Below are 19,065 nucleotides of genomic sequence, written 5' to 3'. Positions count from 1 at the left end.
CACTTTGAATTTTTAACCATTCTAACCTTTGTTAAAATTCCATTCTTCTTAATAATTTAGAAAAATTCTCGGAAATGTTATTTCTTATTCCGATCATTCTAAGAATGGTCTCATGATGAGATTTGTTTTCCATTTTTTTAAATATTACCAAATTTTTATTTCACAGTATTAATACTTAACGTTTTGGAAACATCGAGAAATTTCTAAATCATCTCAGCTCTCTATAAAAATACGTTTCAAATTTTGTGGGAAGTCAAATTAACTTTTTGTAATTCATCTATAATTTTGTAGAGTCATAACTAGTTGAAATTGATTGTGGAAAATCGATGAAAATGACCAAGGTGCTTGAAAAATAGATTAATCAATAAATTAATTCATCAGAACGTTCGTTTTGAAAATTCTTTATTGTTGATGGAAATTATTATGTTATTGAATTTTTCAAACAACTAGAACTATTCTGTCATGACACCAATCTCGAAGTGATTGAAATAAAAAATAAAACTTTGCAGAACTTTTCGAGAATTCTGAAAAACTCTGAGAAAGTTTGAATATTTGTAACTTCTAGAAATAATTTCATTGTATTTAAATTAAAGAAAAAAAATCAGACTTTTAGGGATGCTGTTATTATTCAGAAAGTTTCACCCATTCAGGCGTACGAATCGACGATAAGTTGCGAAACTCAAAGTGTTTATCCCGAGAACTTTAACCTGTGACTGTCTAATTCACACACCATTTAGAGTTATTTTTACGATTGTTATCATACGCAGAGATATCAGTAGACCTTTTGATGTCAGGCTACACTTCGACTTGAAAGATACAACAAAGATACATTCAAAATTCATAGTCGAGAGTTGTCGTGAATTCGTCTAAGAATCGGTTAATCGTTTTTCCCAAAAAAATTCAACTCCCTAAAAAATTTTTTTTTCTTCAAAACCAGTTCAAAAAAAAGGTTGTAGAACATTTTTCAGTCCGAAACATATCGTCACGTCGCTATTGCTTTGGCAATTTGGAAGACATTCGGAAGCCCATCAGGCCCGCGTCGCAAATGCCTTATCGGCTTGTTTTTATCACCCCAACGTTTCGGATCACGATTTTTCCTGATTATTACTATTTCGTCATCCATAACATGCGATCCGATATCTTACAGTTTATCCTGTTACCGCAGCTTCCATGATCATATGCATTTTAATTTTCAGTTTTGCGGTTATGATTACACCAACTGTAACGATGTATGTACGATTGTTATTCAACAGCTTGGGTCAGCCGTTTCCGTAAAAATGTCAACACCGCATTTTTATCACTTGAAGTATCACTGCCAGACCACTGATCAAGCTGCATTTAAAGTGGCTCATATTTGTTGTCGGAAGATTGTTATTCGTATAATCTGTTTGTTTTGTTCCGTCAAATCTCTATTGGCGAAATATTTTCCCGTAATTATTAAAAATTGATCACTTCTGCGAGATTATTTCAGTACGTTTGGAGAAAATGGTTTACATCGTAGAGTGAACGAATCTACTAGAGTCTTAACAATTTTGAACGAAGTTTTGATATCCAAGCTTTTGTTTATAATTTCAGTAATTTCAATTATTGTATTATTGAAGTGAAGTTTGCGGCTTGGGAATATAAAAATTCCATATAAATTCTCGATGTCGATTACCTTGCAGTAAAATTCAAAAAATTTATATCGAGTTTTGCTGACCAGCTTCCTGAACTGTAAACTTAATAAATTTAAAATTAACTTAAAACCCTGTTTCTATATCGAATAAAAATGATCAACCTTGCCTTATACATACAACCTGATGTCATTCGACTGGTACAGCCAGTTGATTCCATGCTCGCATATTTGAATGTAAACAAAACAAATAAAGGAAAGAACTCAACTTCATGAAGGGGATTTTCCGAGAGTGTCGAACCCCTGTGCACTCTCTTTGTTTGAAAAGGAAGAGAGAAAGGCAGAACTTTTCATGGTTACCAAAGTGAGACGAGAGGCAATGCAAACGTCGAGGGACGCGGTCGGAATGGCAGGGACTTTGATACTCACACCGGCGGTAGGAGAGGATGTATAATGAGGCGCAGTCACTTTCCGCTGAGCTTCAGTTTACATCTTATTCTCGAGCTGAGCTGACCCTCAACTCACTTCAAGATGCGGACCCGTAAGTAACATCACGATATTTTTCGCTACCCGTCATTCCTGTTCTATCACGTGACTAGGCGTGAAGTTTTTCACATTTGTCCTGGTCCATCGGTTATAGATAATGGTCTAGCTGAAATCTCGATTTCAACGGAAAGCAGGCGTTTAAAGTTGATGAAAATGATATCAAATTGATTTGTATTTTTGCTGACCGAGTGGATAACCTTCAACTCAAAAAATATCACAATCAATGGATTGCACTGGTTAAGAGCTTGGAGTTTAAAACTTGTCAACGAACTGCCGGAGGGAAATTTGTGATAATTTTAATCATTTTAAATGCATTAGTCGTCACAGGCTTCGTTAAGAATATTTTAGACCTCTGGCCTAAAGTATCGATTTTACTCTCGATCAAAATAGGTGATTCGTTCGCTTTTATGTTACTACGGAACAAAGGCTAATCATCACTACCATCAGCCGTACGTTTTAAATTTACATACATAAATTTCGGGTGTAAATTTGATAACGAAGTATCTTGTTTTGTGTAATCAATCTCGCAATCAGTAAGGTCTTTCAACGTTTACGTATAATGTCTGATTTCTCAGTAGAAGATGAATTCACAGAATCCCATTGCTCGATTCACTCTGCCTGCAATTCTAATGTTTAGAGTTTGAGATAACATCGTCACCATTCTTGCTTACATCCTTCATGGATGAATCCATTTCCAAAGAACAATCAATCAATGATGGTTCTGGAGTGAAAATCTCCATCGTTTGATCCCCGGGAAAAATGGACTTTACTAGTTTGACGGATGCCTAATTAGGACATATGTGCAATCACCGTTCGTCCATCGTTCAACTGGCAGCAAGTTTATACGGTTCCAATCCCTTATCACCATGCATCTCAAATCGATCCGGCAACCTCTGACGTAACTTGTATTGTTTCACCGGGATGTTTTAACTGCCATAACGACCTTGTTGACTTGTGTATTGTGCAATCTTTGAAGTATTATTGACTATCGCCCGTGGCTTTGCATGTAGATGCATCGTATCAAACTTCGTTTACTTGTCTGTGTATAAAAACGTAATTCGCTGAACAGCCAATGGTTATGTGTCCTTAATTTTCACTTAGCGTTATCAAAAAATCATGATCACGGCTCAAAAGCTGCTACTTTTCACGAATTTACTTCATCCCTTAAACTTTCTTTCGTCAGCAATGTCGACGTGTTTTCATAGCTTTCAGATATTACTGAAATACTTTTTTTTCTACGTTTTCTTGATATTTAAGGAGGAAATGCACATCACGTAATAACCTCGTTAACACGAAATCTTTATTAGTCTTCTTCCCAGAGTTTAGACAATATAAAGATCACGAAATCGGGGATTTTTTACGCGAAAATTTTGCTTGCTTGCGTGCGTGCACAGAATAAACAGAATTCCGTTGACCTTACATTGGAAGCCTTGAACCATGTTGCTCCGGTCTGTGCAAATATTCATGGTGGAAGTCTTATGAGAGTCTTTCGTAGAATATATCGCTTTGAATCCCATCACGCTGGATTGCCGTGAGACGTGTAATAAAAACGGATATGAAGTAAAATCCTGTTTCGAAGATCGGACCCAATGTATAACCCACAAGACGCTTTAATACATATCCTCTCTGTGATAGTTAGTGCATCAGCATATTTCAAGTGTGAAAGCGCGATAATTCGTCGTCTTGTAAACAACGGAATTTTTTTCCCCTCAATCTTCATTTCTAATCGGAGTCGAATATCGTGACTACTTTTCATTATTTAAAATAAATTAAATTAAAAATAATGAACTGTGTTTCTCGGTACCATTTCTGTACATGGCTGTATTTCGTGGTAAAGTTGTAGACAATCTCAAAAAATCTAGAAATGTAAAAATTATAATTTCATGACTAACCCGTAATAACATAACGATTATCAGTTGATACAACCATTATAAGCGTTTATCAATTAACTTCACAAATTAGCTGACGTCTTACATACGCGAGTTTCTAATGGATATTTCCAGTATCGATTTACGTAACGCACGATGCGGTACATTCCCGACGTTATAATTGACGTTTACTACACGCAAAAAATAGTTTGTAACTTCTTAGGAAAAAGAGAAAGAGTGAATTATAAAAAGCAACAACCTCGATAATAAGAAACCCGTTTCATGTTCACCATGTATGTGTACATACATTCATGTTTAAGGAACACAATTTAATTTCGGGACGGTTATAGTCAAGGTTAACGCGTGTTCTTCGTACTTGTAGAACTTATCGTGTAATCGTCTATACGAAGACTTCTAGCAAACAATTTCCAAACACTCCTACAGATTCTGGCTGCATTTGCGATAAACGAATCTTCTTTTTAACGCTCGCTGTTATTATCATCAATTAAAATGCCAAAACTCTGATGTCTAAAAAAAGGCGAATAGCTGGGAAACACGATCATCCATATATCGTACGTGAACGGATAATGCTGTGTAACCTTCATGCCCAAGCGATGACGAGCTATGAGTAATCGTCATTGGTTTATCGTCACAGATTGCTATTCGCGTTATCTACGAGAACCAATTTTCAGCTTTCCACTGCAGATGCAGTCGAGAGTTTTTTTCCATCCATTAGGTTTACGCCCCTGAAATCACTGCTTATACAGCTCGTACCGTCATTGTGAAAGTGTAAGTGTAAGTTCTCGGTCAGTCAGTTCAGTTCTCTTATTTGTACCTCCAGATGCTAGAGCGGTTGTTATTCGCCGGCCGGTTTGTCAAAGTTGTTTGTGTTTCCTCGTTCAAACGTCATTCTCGCAAAGGTGAGACTAAAGAGCCAATTTTCATTCAGACATTATCATATCAGCTTAGTAAATCCGTGGGCATCAACACTATTTGTATATTCCATACTTCTATCATGAATTATTAATGATAATTTTTCCTTGTCATTAAGAAGCAACAATATCACGGTGAAATTGGCACACTGTCTATTGATTTCCAAGCCCAACAAGTAGATCCTCCGTGTTTATTTTCCTTCATTTGCAATGCAAGGATGATTTTTTGATGTTCTATGACGCTAGGTGCGGTCTGATCGAGGCATGCGCAGACACGTAGAACCACTAGCACATAGACCGAGGGTTCCTAAGTTGTCTGATGATGTCATTCGGTGTATAGTGGTGATAGCCAGGCATGCTTCTAAGATCTACACCCAGTTGTGTTATTGTAACGTCAGCAAACGTTCGGTCGGCAACTGATGTAATTGAATTTGAAAAGAGGAAAATTTATTTCACATTAATCTTTTGAGGTGTTTTCAAATATTTTGTAATGTCAGTCGTGTTTTCATCCATCAGATATGTTAAACCATTTTAACAACTTTGATGTAATAAACTTTTTCGGATTGTTTACATCGTGGTATCGATTCCCGTGTGTTTGTTTACGAAGTTTAAACGTAACTGTGATCGGTGATCCATTGACATTTTACTTTTGAATATTTTTCAGAGAATAAAGGAATGGAATGACCCAATTCGTTTTTGTTTAATACGGCTTGTCGTGTATTTCTAATATCCATTTTATATCCAAAATTAATATCAAACTCTTACGTGCATATTGCGACTCAATGATTCAACAATTTTAACACAGCCAGTTTTACTGGTTTATATAGAAACAGTTGAGTACTTTAACTCAATGGGTCTATCTTGTAGGGTAAAGTCAGCGATGCAGCTTAGTTTATTATATTTTGTGTACAAATGGTCCGGCAATAGTTTTATCATCTTTCAAGCTAAACTCGATTCACTGCATAAGCCATATTTAAGTTATGCATTACATTACCCGAAACACGTGATCAGCGACAAACTAACTTTGCGTTATTTAGAAAGTTTTAAATACTTTTAATACCGTCGATGAAATCGTATGAATATTTCCTGATGATATCGTCTAGAAAAGAAGAAAAAAATTTTTTTTACTACTGCAGTAACATTTTCTTCACATATATTCGTATGTTTCAGTATTATTGTTTTCCGTTGCGGCATTCGCTGTTTCCGCCATGGCTGTAGAAAGCAACGAAGCACTTCGGACCATTGCTCGGAGTACCGATGGATTTTCTAACGGATTTTTAAAGGTACGTGCAGAAAGTTCTAGTATCAAGTCTGGGGCTTTCGTAGCACAAAGTAAGAATCATTGTTTCGTCATGTATTCTTTTCTATGCATGAAATCAAACTTCTTAACTCACACATTCAGCAACGTTTATTTTCAAATTACAGACGGTTGCGGAATTGCAAACAGGCAACTTGATCACCTCCCCGTTGAGTGCTCAGGTTGTTCTTGCCATGGCTGCTTATGGAGCTGGTGGTTCAACTGCCACGCAGATGCGATCATCTCTCGGAATTCCTGCCGACAACGAATTTGGTCAATCTGGTTACAGGTCGCTGATTGAATCGTTGAATGTAAGTTAAGCTGATGATTCGTTTCACTATTTCATGATTATTGGACTAACTTGCTCCATGATATTCGACGAAGGAATTATAAAGTGATAGAATGATGATGCAGTCACTGATCTTAAAGAATATTCTTACCAGTATCTAGTAAGCGGGAATTTGCATCTCGATATGTTCTAAACAATCTTTTCTCACCGCAGTTTGAATGAATTTTTGTTTTGCAAGCATTGCATTGGAGTCTTCCAATTAATGAAGGACACTGATCGTTTCAGGCTGTGAAAGGCGTTCAACTAAAGGTCGCCAATAAAATCTACACTTCGAACTTGATCCCCGTAAAGGCTTCGTACAAGGCATTAACTGCTTCAAAGTTCTTGGCGGAAACGGAAAGTCTTGACTTTGCCCGTGGAGCCACTGCCGCTGCTAGCATAAACGCTTGGTGTGAAGAGAAGACTAACCATCGTATCAAGGATGTGGTTAAACCAGGTACATTTGATTGTGCGATCCAATCAATTCCTGTTAGATTTTTGTGCTACTGTTTCTCAATTCTTTATACACAGATAGCCTCACTCCTGACACCACCCTGGTTCTTGTGAACGCCGTTTACTTCAAGGGTAACTGGGCCACAAAGTTTGACCCGACCAAGACTCAAGACAGACCTTTCCACGTTGATACAAGAACTACCATTAATGTCCCCACTATGTTCATGAAGGCAAGCTTCCGGTACGGAGTTCTTCCGGAATTGGATGCAAGATTCATCGAACTACCGTACGAGGTATGTTCTGCAAAGAGGAAAGACAATAGTGACAACATATTTGTGAGACAGTTATCTCGTCTGACCAAAAATGGACTCCTTTTTCCGTAACTTTTGATGAAAAATTTTTACAATATTATCGAAGTATGATGTGTTTTTAACACCGTTGAGAGGATCGTTCAGCTTTTCTTCAATCTGTTTCTGTAACCAAACTGAATCTGAACAATTTTGAATTGTGTGCTGGGACGAAAAGTTAAGGAAGATGAAAATTTTTATACGCTCTCAAGGCGTGGAATTATAGCATTTCTTTCTCATCTTCAGGGTAAAGAACTCAGCATGATCATCATTCTGCCGAATCAAGTCGATGGACTGAAACGCGTACAGGATAACCTCCATAACGTGAATCTAACCGATAGCTTGAAACGCTCCTATCCAAGTGAAGTTGAGTTGTACCTTCCGAAATTCAAGATCGAATCAACACTGGACCTTAAGGAATCTTTGACAAAGGTATATCTCTAATATTTCAACAATTTGGTTTCGTACAACAAAGCCGATTGTTATTTATTTAATTTTATTTTGCTTTTCTCAGTTATTTCTGTCTTTATTTTTTATTCACGGTTACACGATTGCTTTTATTCACTGCGTTTCGTTTCAGATGGGAATGTCTGATATGTTCGGAAATAACGCCGACTTCTCTGGCATGGCTGACGTTCCGCTCAAAATTAGCAAAGTTATTCAGAAGGCTTTCATCGAAGTTAACGAGGAAGGTAGCGAAGCAGCCGCCGTTACTGGTGAGTCAATTGACCCTTCTTTTAAAAGTGTGGAGAACCCTGGTTGAGCTGATTATCATTCAGCAATTTCTATTTTTCTTGTTGTTTCCTTCCTTCGTTTTATTGCATGCAGCAATATGGGGAGCTTTGATTCTCTTTCCAATAATTCCATCATCTCTGGCTACACATTTTATACCTATTAAACTTATTTCAAGCTATTTTTGTCTTCTTACAAATACCAGAAATAGTCTTGTGGTGGAAATTTTATCCCTATGTTCAACCTGTTCGTAACAAGTTTACAGAATTTTACATATTTAGTAAATACGTCACTAAAAGAAAAAAAAAAAAAGAAAAAAAAATTGAGATAACACTTGTTTGCACTAATTTTAACTAATGATGCATACTGCTGGCAAATTATTCGGAAGAATATCGTCGTGCGAATGGGTTGAATAACTAACATCCTTTACAAGTGTTCAGGATTAAATGGCATGTTTTTGTATGTAGTAATTTATTGCTGGAAAGAATTTGCAATAGAAAATCTTTTTATTCATTATTCATTTCATCTAAAACATCTCTATTATTATTCGCTTGCTCAACTAAACTCTGTAATGCGATAAAGTAATGCAAGTATCTCATGCTAATTTCTGAAGGTATTTTACTTGCAAATTTGACGTGCCAGTTACTGATGTGGAAGTGTGAATTAAAATTTACTTAACACAACTTCGTGTGAGCAGCGTTTTGATAATTTTCTTTCGTATACATGAGAGTGAATAATATCAATATCACGTATATTGTGACAGAAGATAATGAAGAATTTGCAAAGTAAGTTATACAATTTTCTGATCTTTACCTGCTTATCATAGTTACAATACAATTGCTTGCTTATAACTTTTCCAACATTTATACTATATAAATTTCTAGCGCTTGATCAATTTAATTAATTGCTTATTAATTAGCGAAATAATCATCTCTACTCTGCTGTCCGGAACAAACGATTTTTAATTAATCAACTTAAACATCAGGGATTCAGGACAAGGTTACAAAATTTTCTATTACTCATTTTATTCTCGGTATAAAATCACTCTTCGATTCTTACGAATGAAGAGTAATGACATCGTTTGATGCAGAATAGTTCTTCGGAAAACAGATTCGATATCTGTTTCAAAAAACCATCTGATATCGACTGTTTTTTATTTTTACTCAAATCGCACTAGATAATTCTCGTCATCGGTTTTGAGACTGCGTCTGAATATGCATGCATGTCAAAATGGACGACTTATTACTTGTTGTATGAGATTTTTAATAAGCAGTTGACATAAATACTTGTATGCCTATTTGAATAACTATTTATGAAATAGAATTCGGATTCCTGCCGTGTTCACGTCCACAGATATATGCAATCAAGGTGATTCAACCATTCCTTTACTTGATTATTCATGTAGTTTCCAGATATCTCTAATTTTGTTTAGTCGTCCAAGACGTGCTCTCAACATTATACCACATGCGTATAATTTTCGTACAGGAAGAATATTTATTGACACCATCCAATGACACGGTTACTTCATATGAATATACTAACTCTACGGTGTAAAGGTAGTGCGAATTTGTTATAACATGTCTGTAGACGCATGCAGATTACAGCGTCCATATTTCGTTTCGTGTTCAGTATTGGAGACGTTCATCATTTTAAAATTTATTGCAAGCATTCGGTATTAAGTAATTGTTTATGTGGCAGCGATCAAAATTATGGGGATAATTTTTATTCCGATTAAACCTCTCTCATCGACCTAAATCGGAGTGAATAGATCATTTCTCCAGTCTATGAATTACGTATACGTATATATACGTATGAATTTGACTGTGCCGGAAAAAAGGCGCCGATATTGAAACTGTTCGTTTAATATTATACAAGATACAAAATGTCAGCGATCTCAAGAGGAACGTAGATAAATCTTAGAAAAACGGTTGTGCCTCGGTGACGTCGGTAACTGTCGGTAATAGGGATCTGCGCCCAGTACTCTCATAGTTATTCTATTTTCCTTTTACCATTTTATCACGTCAACAGTGAGACGGGTTTCTCTACTTTTCTCATCGATTTCAATAATTTTTATAGATTGTATCTATACTGACTCGCGTAACTATCAAACTTGGAGTAACATTTGCACCGTGATTTTGGCACAAAAACGATATTCACGTGTAGTTTACCATTCAGTTTGGTGCCCTAATTCTCATACTGTGATTTCGTGATGCATTGCAAGCTGTGATAGAGAAATTCTGTCTCCCTTATTCTTGTAAAATTTTAAACCATTTTATTTCGATCTTCTATTGTTCTTGCAGAACTTGAGTTTGTACTGACTAGTGCACTTCCTCAGCGAAAGAAAATCAATGTGGATCTACCGTATCTCTATTTGATATTCAATCGTGAATTGGAGTCTCCATTGTTCACCGGCCAGGTTCTGAATCCAACCACAGTATAAATGATCTTTTTTTATATGCCTGTAGTCTTTGAAGTTATATAAAAAGACTACTTTTGTCGTACCCAATATTATGTATGGTGTATCGACTCTTACTTGAATCTGTATATTTTATCGCAATAAAGAGACTGCTTGAAGATGACAGATCAAGTTTCACTAGCATTGATAAAAATTTTCATACATTTCTTTTGCAACGTTTTCATGACGATCAATCGAGTAGAAAAAGTTTCTCCATTTTTACCCTTTCGACTACATATTTCACTCCATAAAACATGCGGACAATCTGCTCTAGTCACTGTTTGGTATTTGCATGGATCACGCAAGCAGTTTTCGAGTATCATGATGGACTGTCCATTCCACTAATCAATAATGCATCGGAAATTGAATTTCCAGCCGATTATTATAAAACCTCAATGTTGATTTGCGCATGCGTCTATTCTCGTTTTACTGATAGTTTCGCGTTTGATTCTTTTTGCGGTAGAAATTGAATTCGTCCCTCCAATGGCGCCGTGGCTAGAAGAGATCAAAGTAGATCGACCATTCCTTTACTCGATCCTGCACCGTGAATTGGATTCTCCGATATTCCGTGGAAAACTTTCGAGTCCAAAGACGCTATAATGTATCCAATCTTTTCGTCCAAGATGAAATTTTAAGCATATTATTATAATGTATACTCTTTGCATGGTTTAAAGTGATTCGTAGGGAATAAAAAGAATTTTTTAACACAGTGTCGATAGTGCAATTCATTATCACCGATTTTCACTTTCTCTCCGCGTTTCCAATGGCTTCCCTGAGATGCAAAACCGGGAAATTTTTTTGCGCGAAAAAAATCCGTTACGACACTCGCTGGTTTCATATCTTGTTCATCATGACATCCGTGACATCCATGATGTCAGTCGTGTCTGAGATATAAATATTTCTGTGACAGGATTGATATTGACGCTCGAGTCTCTTTCGCCCCAAGAAGAAATGAAAGTGGATCGACCGTTCCTGTACTTGATTACCCATCGCACATTGGATTCTCCGATATTCACTGGCCAAATTTCAAGCCCAACACTACCGTGAATTATTCACAAAGTTATAAGACGTGCTTACGTGATGTACGTTTATGGCCTGTGAATTAATTCCATGAAGCATTCGGTTAAAATACAAATATAGCTCTTTAAAATTAAATTATTGTCAGCGAATTTCGACTTTCTTACTTCCTGCCTAAGGATGTGTGTAATGTAAAAACAGCGTTTAGTTAGGTACTCAAAATTGAGTGACTGATTCTTTGTATCGCCATGTTCAGATTATCTTACCCATCTTTTCGTTTCAAGGTTTAACGCGTTCGGTACAGAAAACTACTCTAGCAAGGAACATTTCTACTTCGTCAATACAGGTTAACAATTTTTTCTTCCTAATCTTTTGACTACTAGGTATAATTTTTATAGTCATTTTTACATCAATTTACTATGTTTTATTTCACGGAATAATTAACACTGAACAATTTTCCAGTATCCGTTATTATTTTTCTCTTATATTCAAATAATTAGATGTATATGTACACATGTGGACGTTAATTCTTTGACTTTTTCGGTAGAGTCGATTCCGTTGGTAACGTAGATTCAGCCCGTAGCGGTCGGTCGGTATTGCAGTGGCACCGCAGGCTGAATTAGCGTTACCAACATAATTGACTCTGAATTAATGTCCACATTTGTAGGCAATCTATTTAACTACTTCTGTTTGCAAATGCGTGTACGTACATTTCAACTTCTTTAAATCAAAACTTATTGGTAATATTTCATGAGTAATCCATTGTTTATGATATTATTGAGCGTTTTTCTTGGTAATCTGGGATTTACTTACGGAATCCACACTCTAATCTTGTATTTCTTGAGATTATTATCGTCTAATGAAACACGTACATATATTCTCACGTTTATGTAATGCAGGATTGAGCGGACGGCGTTCTTTCGATATCTCGAACAAGATACCGATCTTGAATGTGAACCGGCCTTTTATACTTTTCCTTCTTCAGGCAGAGACCGTGCCGATAATCGCAGGGCAAGTACGAGACCCAGGAAATGATTCGCATAAGAATTAAGCCTCGGTGAGATGAATCTGATGGACATTTTTGTTTCACTTGCTGGCCTTTTACCTCTTCTAACAGATTGTTTTTTGTTTTTTTTTTTATTGTTTTTTTTTTCTCAAAACGAACCTCACCGTTTCGTGTTTTTAATTCGGGGGTTTCACGAATTTGTCGTCGCTTCTTACCGTAAATTTTAACACACGAGGAATGATCTGTTCATACATTAGAAATCATTAGAAATACGACAAGAAATTTTCGTTAGCAATCTTTGGTTTTCGGATATTTGTCTCTGAAATGCACGGCTACATCATGTGTATAGTTTGTAAAATAGGCTAATAAAATAAGGTCGTAAAATATATTCGAAAAGGGAATAAATTTTCCACCAAATTCTATTTAGGTCCAATTTAATATCCCGTTCCAAAATTGTCGAATATATACACACACATTTGTACTCATGAGTGTACGAATTTTCGAAATTTAAATCACGGCTCGGCTTTGCGATACTTCTGACAAATTTTTTTTTTCATTGCAAATTATTGCAAGATTGATTCACGCTACAGGGGTATTCAAAACAAATCAATGTCACGTGTGATGAAACTACTACGGTATGATATGATGCGTGATTTTTCCAGTGATCCACGTTCTGCCTGGCATGGCGATGCCTAAGCCTCAGCAAGTATTCTCCATCGACAAGCCAGCTTGTTACATGATATACCATCGGAATCTTAACACAGTCTTATTTATCGGAAATCTGTATCAACCTGTGTCTCAAACCGCATGAGTATTTCCATGGATTAGTTTATGCCAAAATTAGACATACCTATGTTCTATAAAATACTCAGCGTACGGGGTAATGCAAGATTTTTTTTTTTCGCAAATAGTTATACTAATAAACATACTTCATTATTCATTTCCTTTATGCCTTATATACGCTTCTCCACGCACCTGTAATCCAAGCATTAATTATTCTCGTCCAGAGTCTCGTCTTCTCCGTGCTTTCGGTCTAATTTCTAGGTACGTTGGATCCACTTTTTATCCCTGATTGCGAAGAAGTATTTAAGATTTTATCATCCCGCTGTTCTCAGTCTAAATTTAATCTAAAAAATTAGCTGTCAACCAATTTCCAGAAACGTATCAGTCAATTGAATCGTTCGAAAGCTTGATTCTGTCACCAAACTTTTTAAGATTAGTCCAGATTTCCTATCACTTGTATGTATATTTGTAGAAATTGATAGCCATGCATTGCGTCATGTGATAAATAAATGCGTTACTGCGATATTTATCTTACACGTAATATGTTATTTTTCTTCTAGGATTCATACTCATCCCAGTCAGCGCCAATTATCAACCCCCACCACCAAAAAGATTTATGGTTGATCGACAAATATTTTATGCGATACTCCACCGTGACTTGGACCTACCCTTGCTCACAGGCGTTCTTCACTTTCCAATCTCTGCGTAAAACGTTCATTCTCAACGATCTCTCAAAAACTAAACCGCCCTACAGATAGCGTGAAATTTTCAGAAACTAGACATTAATAATTATCCGTATAATTTACTGTGTTTATCCGTGTTTACATGCAACAACGGATTTTATTTGTATCCATTTCCATGACATCGAATACTTCGAATCACTTTCAGATTCTTCCCTTATCGTTTTCCTTCTTGAATATTATTTTTTCAATCCTTCAGGAATCTCTTGTACTTGTGTAATACACATTATTCTGCAAAAGCTTCGCCCAGTCTTTAGTATGGCGATGATTTTTTCCCAGCATTTAATCGAAACGCTGTTTCTCACACGATAAGATGCATGATTCGTCGAGATGTGTTTGACAAATTTAAGTATTACACTTGTAATATATATGCTTTTTCTTACGATTGGTGGAAGGCGTTTTTGATTACCCAAATTTATTCCATATTGGCACGCGTTTTTTTTTTTTTATACTGGTAACCTTCGTATCATGCAATTAACTGCGATTCATTCTATGCTTAATTTCAATTTTTCTCTTTAATTTTTAGGATCTTCGGTGCAAAGACTTGATCTTCCGCCAAATATATTCGCGGTTGACCGACCGGTGTATTGTGCCATATATCATCGTAATCTGGACCTCCCACTATATGTCAGCGTTGTTAGAAAATTTTCATGAAATGTAGTGTCTTCAAATCGTATATCGATCACAACAATTCGATTCTCAATTATTTTTTATAACGAATAAAATTATTCTTACTCGGAGAGATTTTAACCCATTAAATTAAACATGGTTTCAGATTTGTTTAACTAAAATTTTTGCATTTATTCTACGGTGATACGATTTATATGCGATCAAAGAACTTCTACGTACTCTCCTATTCCATTTTCTCAGTACAAAATTTCGACAACGATAACAGGAAAAAAAAAAAATCCAAACACTTTTGAACTTCTCGTAATACCTGACATTTCAAGCAATTTCTAAAAGCTCAACTCGAAAGCTGTACCGTTCCTAAATTACTTATCAACGCTGCGGTTATTCACATATTTTAGTTAATTTACGCTTTCGCTTAGACATCTAACTAACGACATTAAAGTCAGTAACGTTAACGCAACGAAACATTAAAGAAAAATTACTAATCTATAGCTTTAAATGGATTCGAAGGTGTTGAAAATTTATAACGTGAGATATGTTACCCCTTATCACGTCTCGCCGAATGTCAGATCGTTCCAAAATAGCATAAATTTTTTGCGAACTGAATGGTAAAAACTTGAAACTCATTTTAATTAGCATTTTACGCATGCACTAATCCAAATTATCACCCATTGTACCTCTGCTTAAGTGGCTTCAGCATAGTCGCAAATAAATCGCATATCACTTATAATTATTGGACATCCATTATTTGAAACCTTTCCCAAACCGTCGAAACAGAAAAAAAACAAAATAAAAATGCAAGTTTAGTTAGACTCTACACAGCCGCATTGCTTGCTGAAGAATGAAGACTCGGTTTTCGGATAAACTTTTCAGAACTCAGAACAGTCAACTTTTTACACACCGTTCCTTCAATATTAATGTGTGCATACATATTTCTTATTCTAGCCTTCAAGGTGGTAGGAGGTGCCGTTTTCCCACCCCCGGAACTACAAAGATTTATCCTCGATCGGCCTGCGCACGTTGCGATTTATCATCGTAGCTTGGACGTTCCCTTATTCGCTGTCGCTATCATCAGCCCGCAATTGCTTAAGCCGTGATATCCAATCCCTAATGCCAATTGTTGCACTCCGTTCGATTCTCCATTCTATTGTGTGTACACTTGGTGGCAGTGATTCTGAGACCGATAATTTTCTAAGTTAGTCGGTAAGTCGCTCGCGTCGGTAATGCAGTATCAGACCGCAGCGCCACCGTGGACTGGCCTAGAAACAGGCTCAATCTTTGAAAACGTAACATAACCTATAACTGTTGAATCAAACACAAAAATACAACCAAGTGACAGTTTAAGTTATGTCTGTAAAGATTAAGCCTCTTATGGTCGGTGGTGGCGTTGTAGGCTTTTTTAATATGTGTTGCCAACGTAACCGACTCATCGAAAAAATTAACCACTTCAGAATCACTGCGACCAAGTGTACATCGTGACTTTTATACTCCGCTCGTGAATAATAATATATACATATATATTTCTTATTCTAGTGGGCTTCGCCATGCCAGCAAGTGCTGTTTTCCCACCCCCGGAACCACAAAGATTTATCGTCGAACGGCCAGCGCACGTTGCCATTTATCATCGTAGCTTGGACGTTCCTTTATTCGCTGTCGCTGTTCATCAGCCCGCCATTGCTTAAGACGTGATATCCAATCGCTTACACCAATTGTTGCACTTTGTTAGATTCTCTATTCAGATGTGTGTACACTTGGTGGTTAGCGTTACCAACGTAACTGACTCTTCGGTAAAATTAGTCGTCTCAGAATCATTGTGATCGAGTGTACATCGGTTGAAAAATACTTGCATCTCAGAGACTTAACGAGGTTTTTCGGACTCGGTTCCCAGCTCGTAATACTTCATTAAGCTTTGAATAAAATTATTACAATAACAAATAATCAATTCTTACGATGAAATATATGTCTTTTAAAGCAAAACAGAGATCCTAGAATAAAGAGCATAAGTTTATATAACGCTACGATTTTTTTTTTTTTTACTTGCTAAAATCGTTATTTTTCAATTTTTAAACTGTCTGAACTTCGGTATAAATCGTATAATTAAGCAAAACGCATTTCAGTGAGATTTTGTAAACTCAACTTTCTCAAAGCAGACAGCGTTAACACGCTGCAGCATAAGCGCCGGCCTAATTTTCGTCACATTCACGGGATGTTATTCCTATGAATTAGTCTCACCGAATGTCACATATCGAGAGCTAAGATATTAGACATCAATTTGTAACGTATCCTATCAATATTTGCCACAAAACTAATTTTTCCCGCAAATGCGGGAGCAAAAGTCTACTTTTCTCCCGCAAAAGTTGAGAGGGAAAAAATATGCCACGCTCGTCCCGCTTTTCAGATCGAAGAACTCGACATTATGGTTGAGTCGGGAATAAAAAAGTCCATTCTATTCACGCTAGTGCATTCGTTCTACTCTATCTACACATTTCTTCTCGTTATTATTAAGCTTTTTTCTCTCTTTCTTTTACTTCAGTAGTCGGACCTCTAGTGCTGCGTGTTAGACACCCGCCCCGGAAACCAGAGAGATTCGTGATTGATCACCCGGCTTATTATGCAATGCAACATAGAGAATTTGGCGCACCGTTATTCACTGGAATCATTCATCGGCCCATCCTTGCTTAGGACGCGATATTTCATCGTGAATCAATCATTTGAAATTGTCTGGTCAAAAGTTTTCACCCAAGTCTTTTTACGAAATATTAATACGCAATACACTAACGATGCTTCCATGCTTACGTTGCTTCGCGCAAATATTTTGCTAATCATTCTAATAAAGCTTATCTAGTTGTACAAGTATTCGTGTTATTCAGAGTGAATTTCTAAAATTTCATGCGCATGCGCTACAATCCGAGTAGTGGCTCTTTGCCAGGGCTACCAACTGTCGCTAACCTCAAAATTCTTGACAGTTATCGCTGGCACTTATGCTCAATTTACATCTGTAAAAAATTTTGAGGTTATACATATCGCCGCCAGTTGTCGTCTAAATTTACGACGCAGTCGCTATTGGACCGTGGCACTAACGCATTAAATTTTAGCAGACGACGGAAGGTGCATCGTTAGTAATTCACTCTGTAAACCGCACATACTGTTATACAAGTCATGGAATATTGATGGTGTGTTTTTATTCCTCTCCTCATTACAGGTGTAAACATTTTTACCGCTACCATTGATATTATTATTATTATTATTATTTTTATACTATAATTGTTTTCATTTTAACGTAGCAGGGTCATTTTTTATGATTTGATTTTTTTCCAGTTTTGAAAGTTCTTGCATTAAGCGCAATTGTTAGACATCCTGCCCAGACGGAAATATTTGCGGTCGACCGATCTTATTATTATGCGATATATCATCGGCCATACAAAACCATCTTATTCAATGGCAAGGTTCGACTACCGACCTTAATATAAGTGGTTTTTTATTATTATTACTATTACTATCACTATTACTATTACTATTATTATTACCTCTATTTTGTGCATCGTACAACGAAGCATGAATTGATTTAATATTAAAACGGTGATATGAAATAAACTTTAGTACGACCTTTGAAATTTTTGTACATTAATCTTTTTATGATTATCGAATAAATAACTTTTCTTTCAAACTTGAAGAACGCACATGTTTATAACTGGAAAACCCTTTCACCATTTAGGTATAAAATATCGTACAATAATACGCGTACAACGAGTAGCGGAATTTATTTACCGCTTCAATTATATTATCAATAAAAGGATAGACCTGTTGAGTAAGTTTGTGCCATAAATTTTTCAGTTATCACTCAACCCCCATTTTGGAACGAGTCGATATCTAATCTCAGAGTAAGAAAACAAAAGAACCGATAACTCGAGTACATACTTACTTTCGGAGAGATTTTCCTTTCAACTCTGAGTATTTTTTATAATGCCACACATTTGCTTATCATTTCCACAGTCAATTGATGGAAGGTTTTTTTTTTGATCCGACTGTGTTTTCGTGTGTTTAGAATTATTCTGTGAATTGAAACAAGTTCAGACTAGTCATCTTTTGTCCTTTACAGCACCTTTCATCCGACCCATGTCGATGGATCCACTTGACTCACATGTCTTCTCAGTGGACAAGGCATTCATAGCATGCGTAACTCACATGCGAACGAAAATTGTACTCTTTGAGGCTTCGGTCGTTCGGCCAAATTAATCCGACGCGGATACCTCTCGGCATTTCTCATCAGTTCGGAAGTTGTAGAAATTAACGAGTTCGAAAATTCATTTATCATCATT

General features: G+C 36.4%; 1 protein-coding gene across 1 annotated transcript in view; it reads left to right on the top strand.

The window, feature by feature from the left end:
• LOC124411428 overlaps window positions 1-19,065 on the top strand; it is a 28,569-nt gene that overhangs the window by 6,835 nt on the left and 2,669 nt on the right. The window contains exons 13-20 of the mRNA XM_046890526.1: window positions 1,197-1,377; window positions 4,827-4,946; window positions 6,129-6,241; window positions 6,384-6,566; window positions 6,830-7,040; window positions 7,115-7,329; window positions 7,630-7,815; window positions 7,964-8,099. Of these exons, the coding sequence (XP_046746482.1) occupies window positions 1,197-1,377; window positions 4,827-4,946; window positions 6,129-6,241; window positions 6,384-6,566; window positions 6,830-7,040; window positions 7,115-7,329; window positions 7,630-7,815; window positions 7,964-8,099 (1,345 nt within the window). The remainder of the gene's footprint in view (window positions 1-1,196; window positions 1,378-4,826; window positions 4,947-6,128; window positions 6,242-6,383; window positions 6,567-6,829; window positions 7,041-7,114; window positions 7,330-7,629; window positions 7,816-7,963; window positions 8,100-19,065) is intronic.

This window comes from Diprion similis, chromosome 10, assembly GCF_021155765.1.
Source record: "Diprion similis isolate iyDipSimi1 chromosome 10, iyDipSimi1.1, whole genome shotgun sequence".
In the NCBI taxonomy this organism is placed as follows: domain Eukaryota; kingdom Metazoa; phylum Arthropoda; class Insecta; order Hymenoptera; family Diprionidae; genus Diprion; species Diprion similis.
The sequence above is the reverse complement of the archived record's forward strand: the minus strand, read 5'-3'. Positions and strand labels throughout refer to the sequence as shown.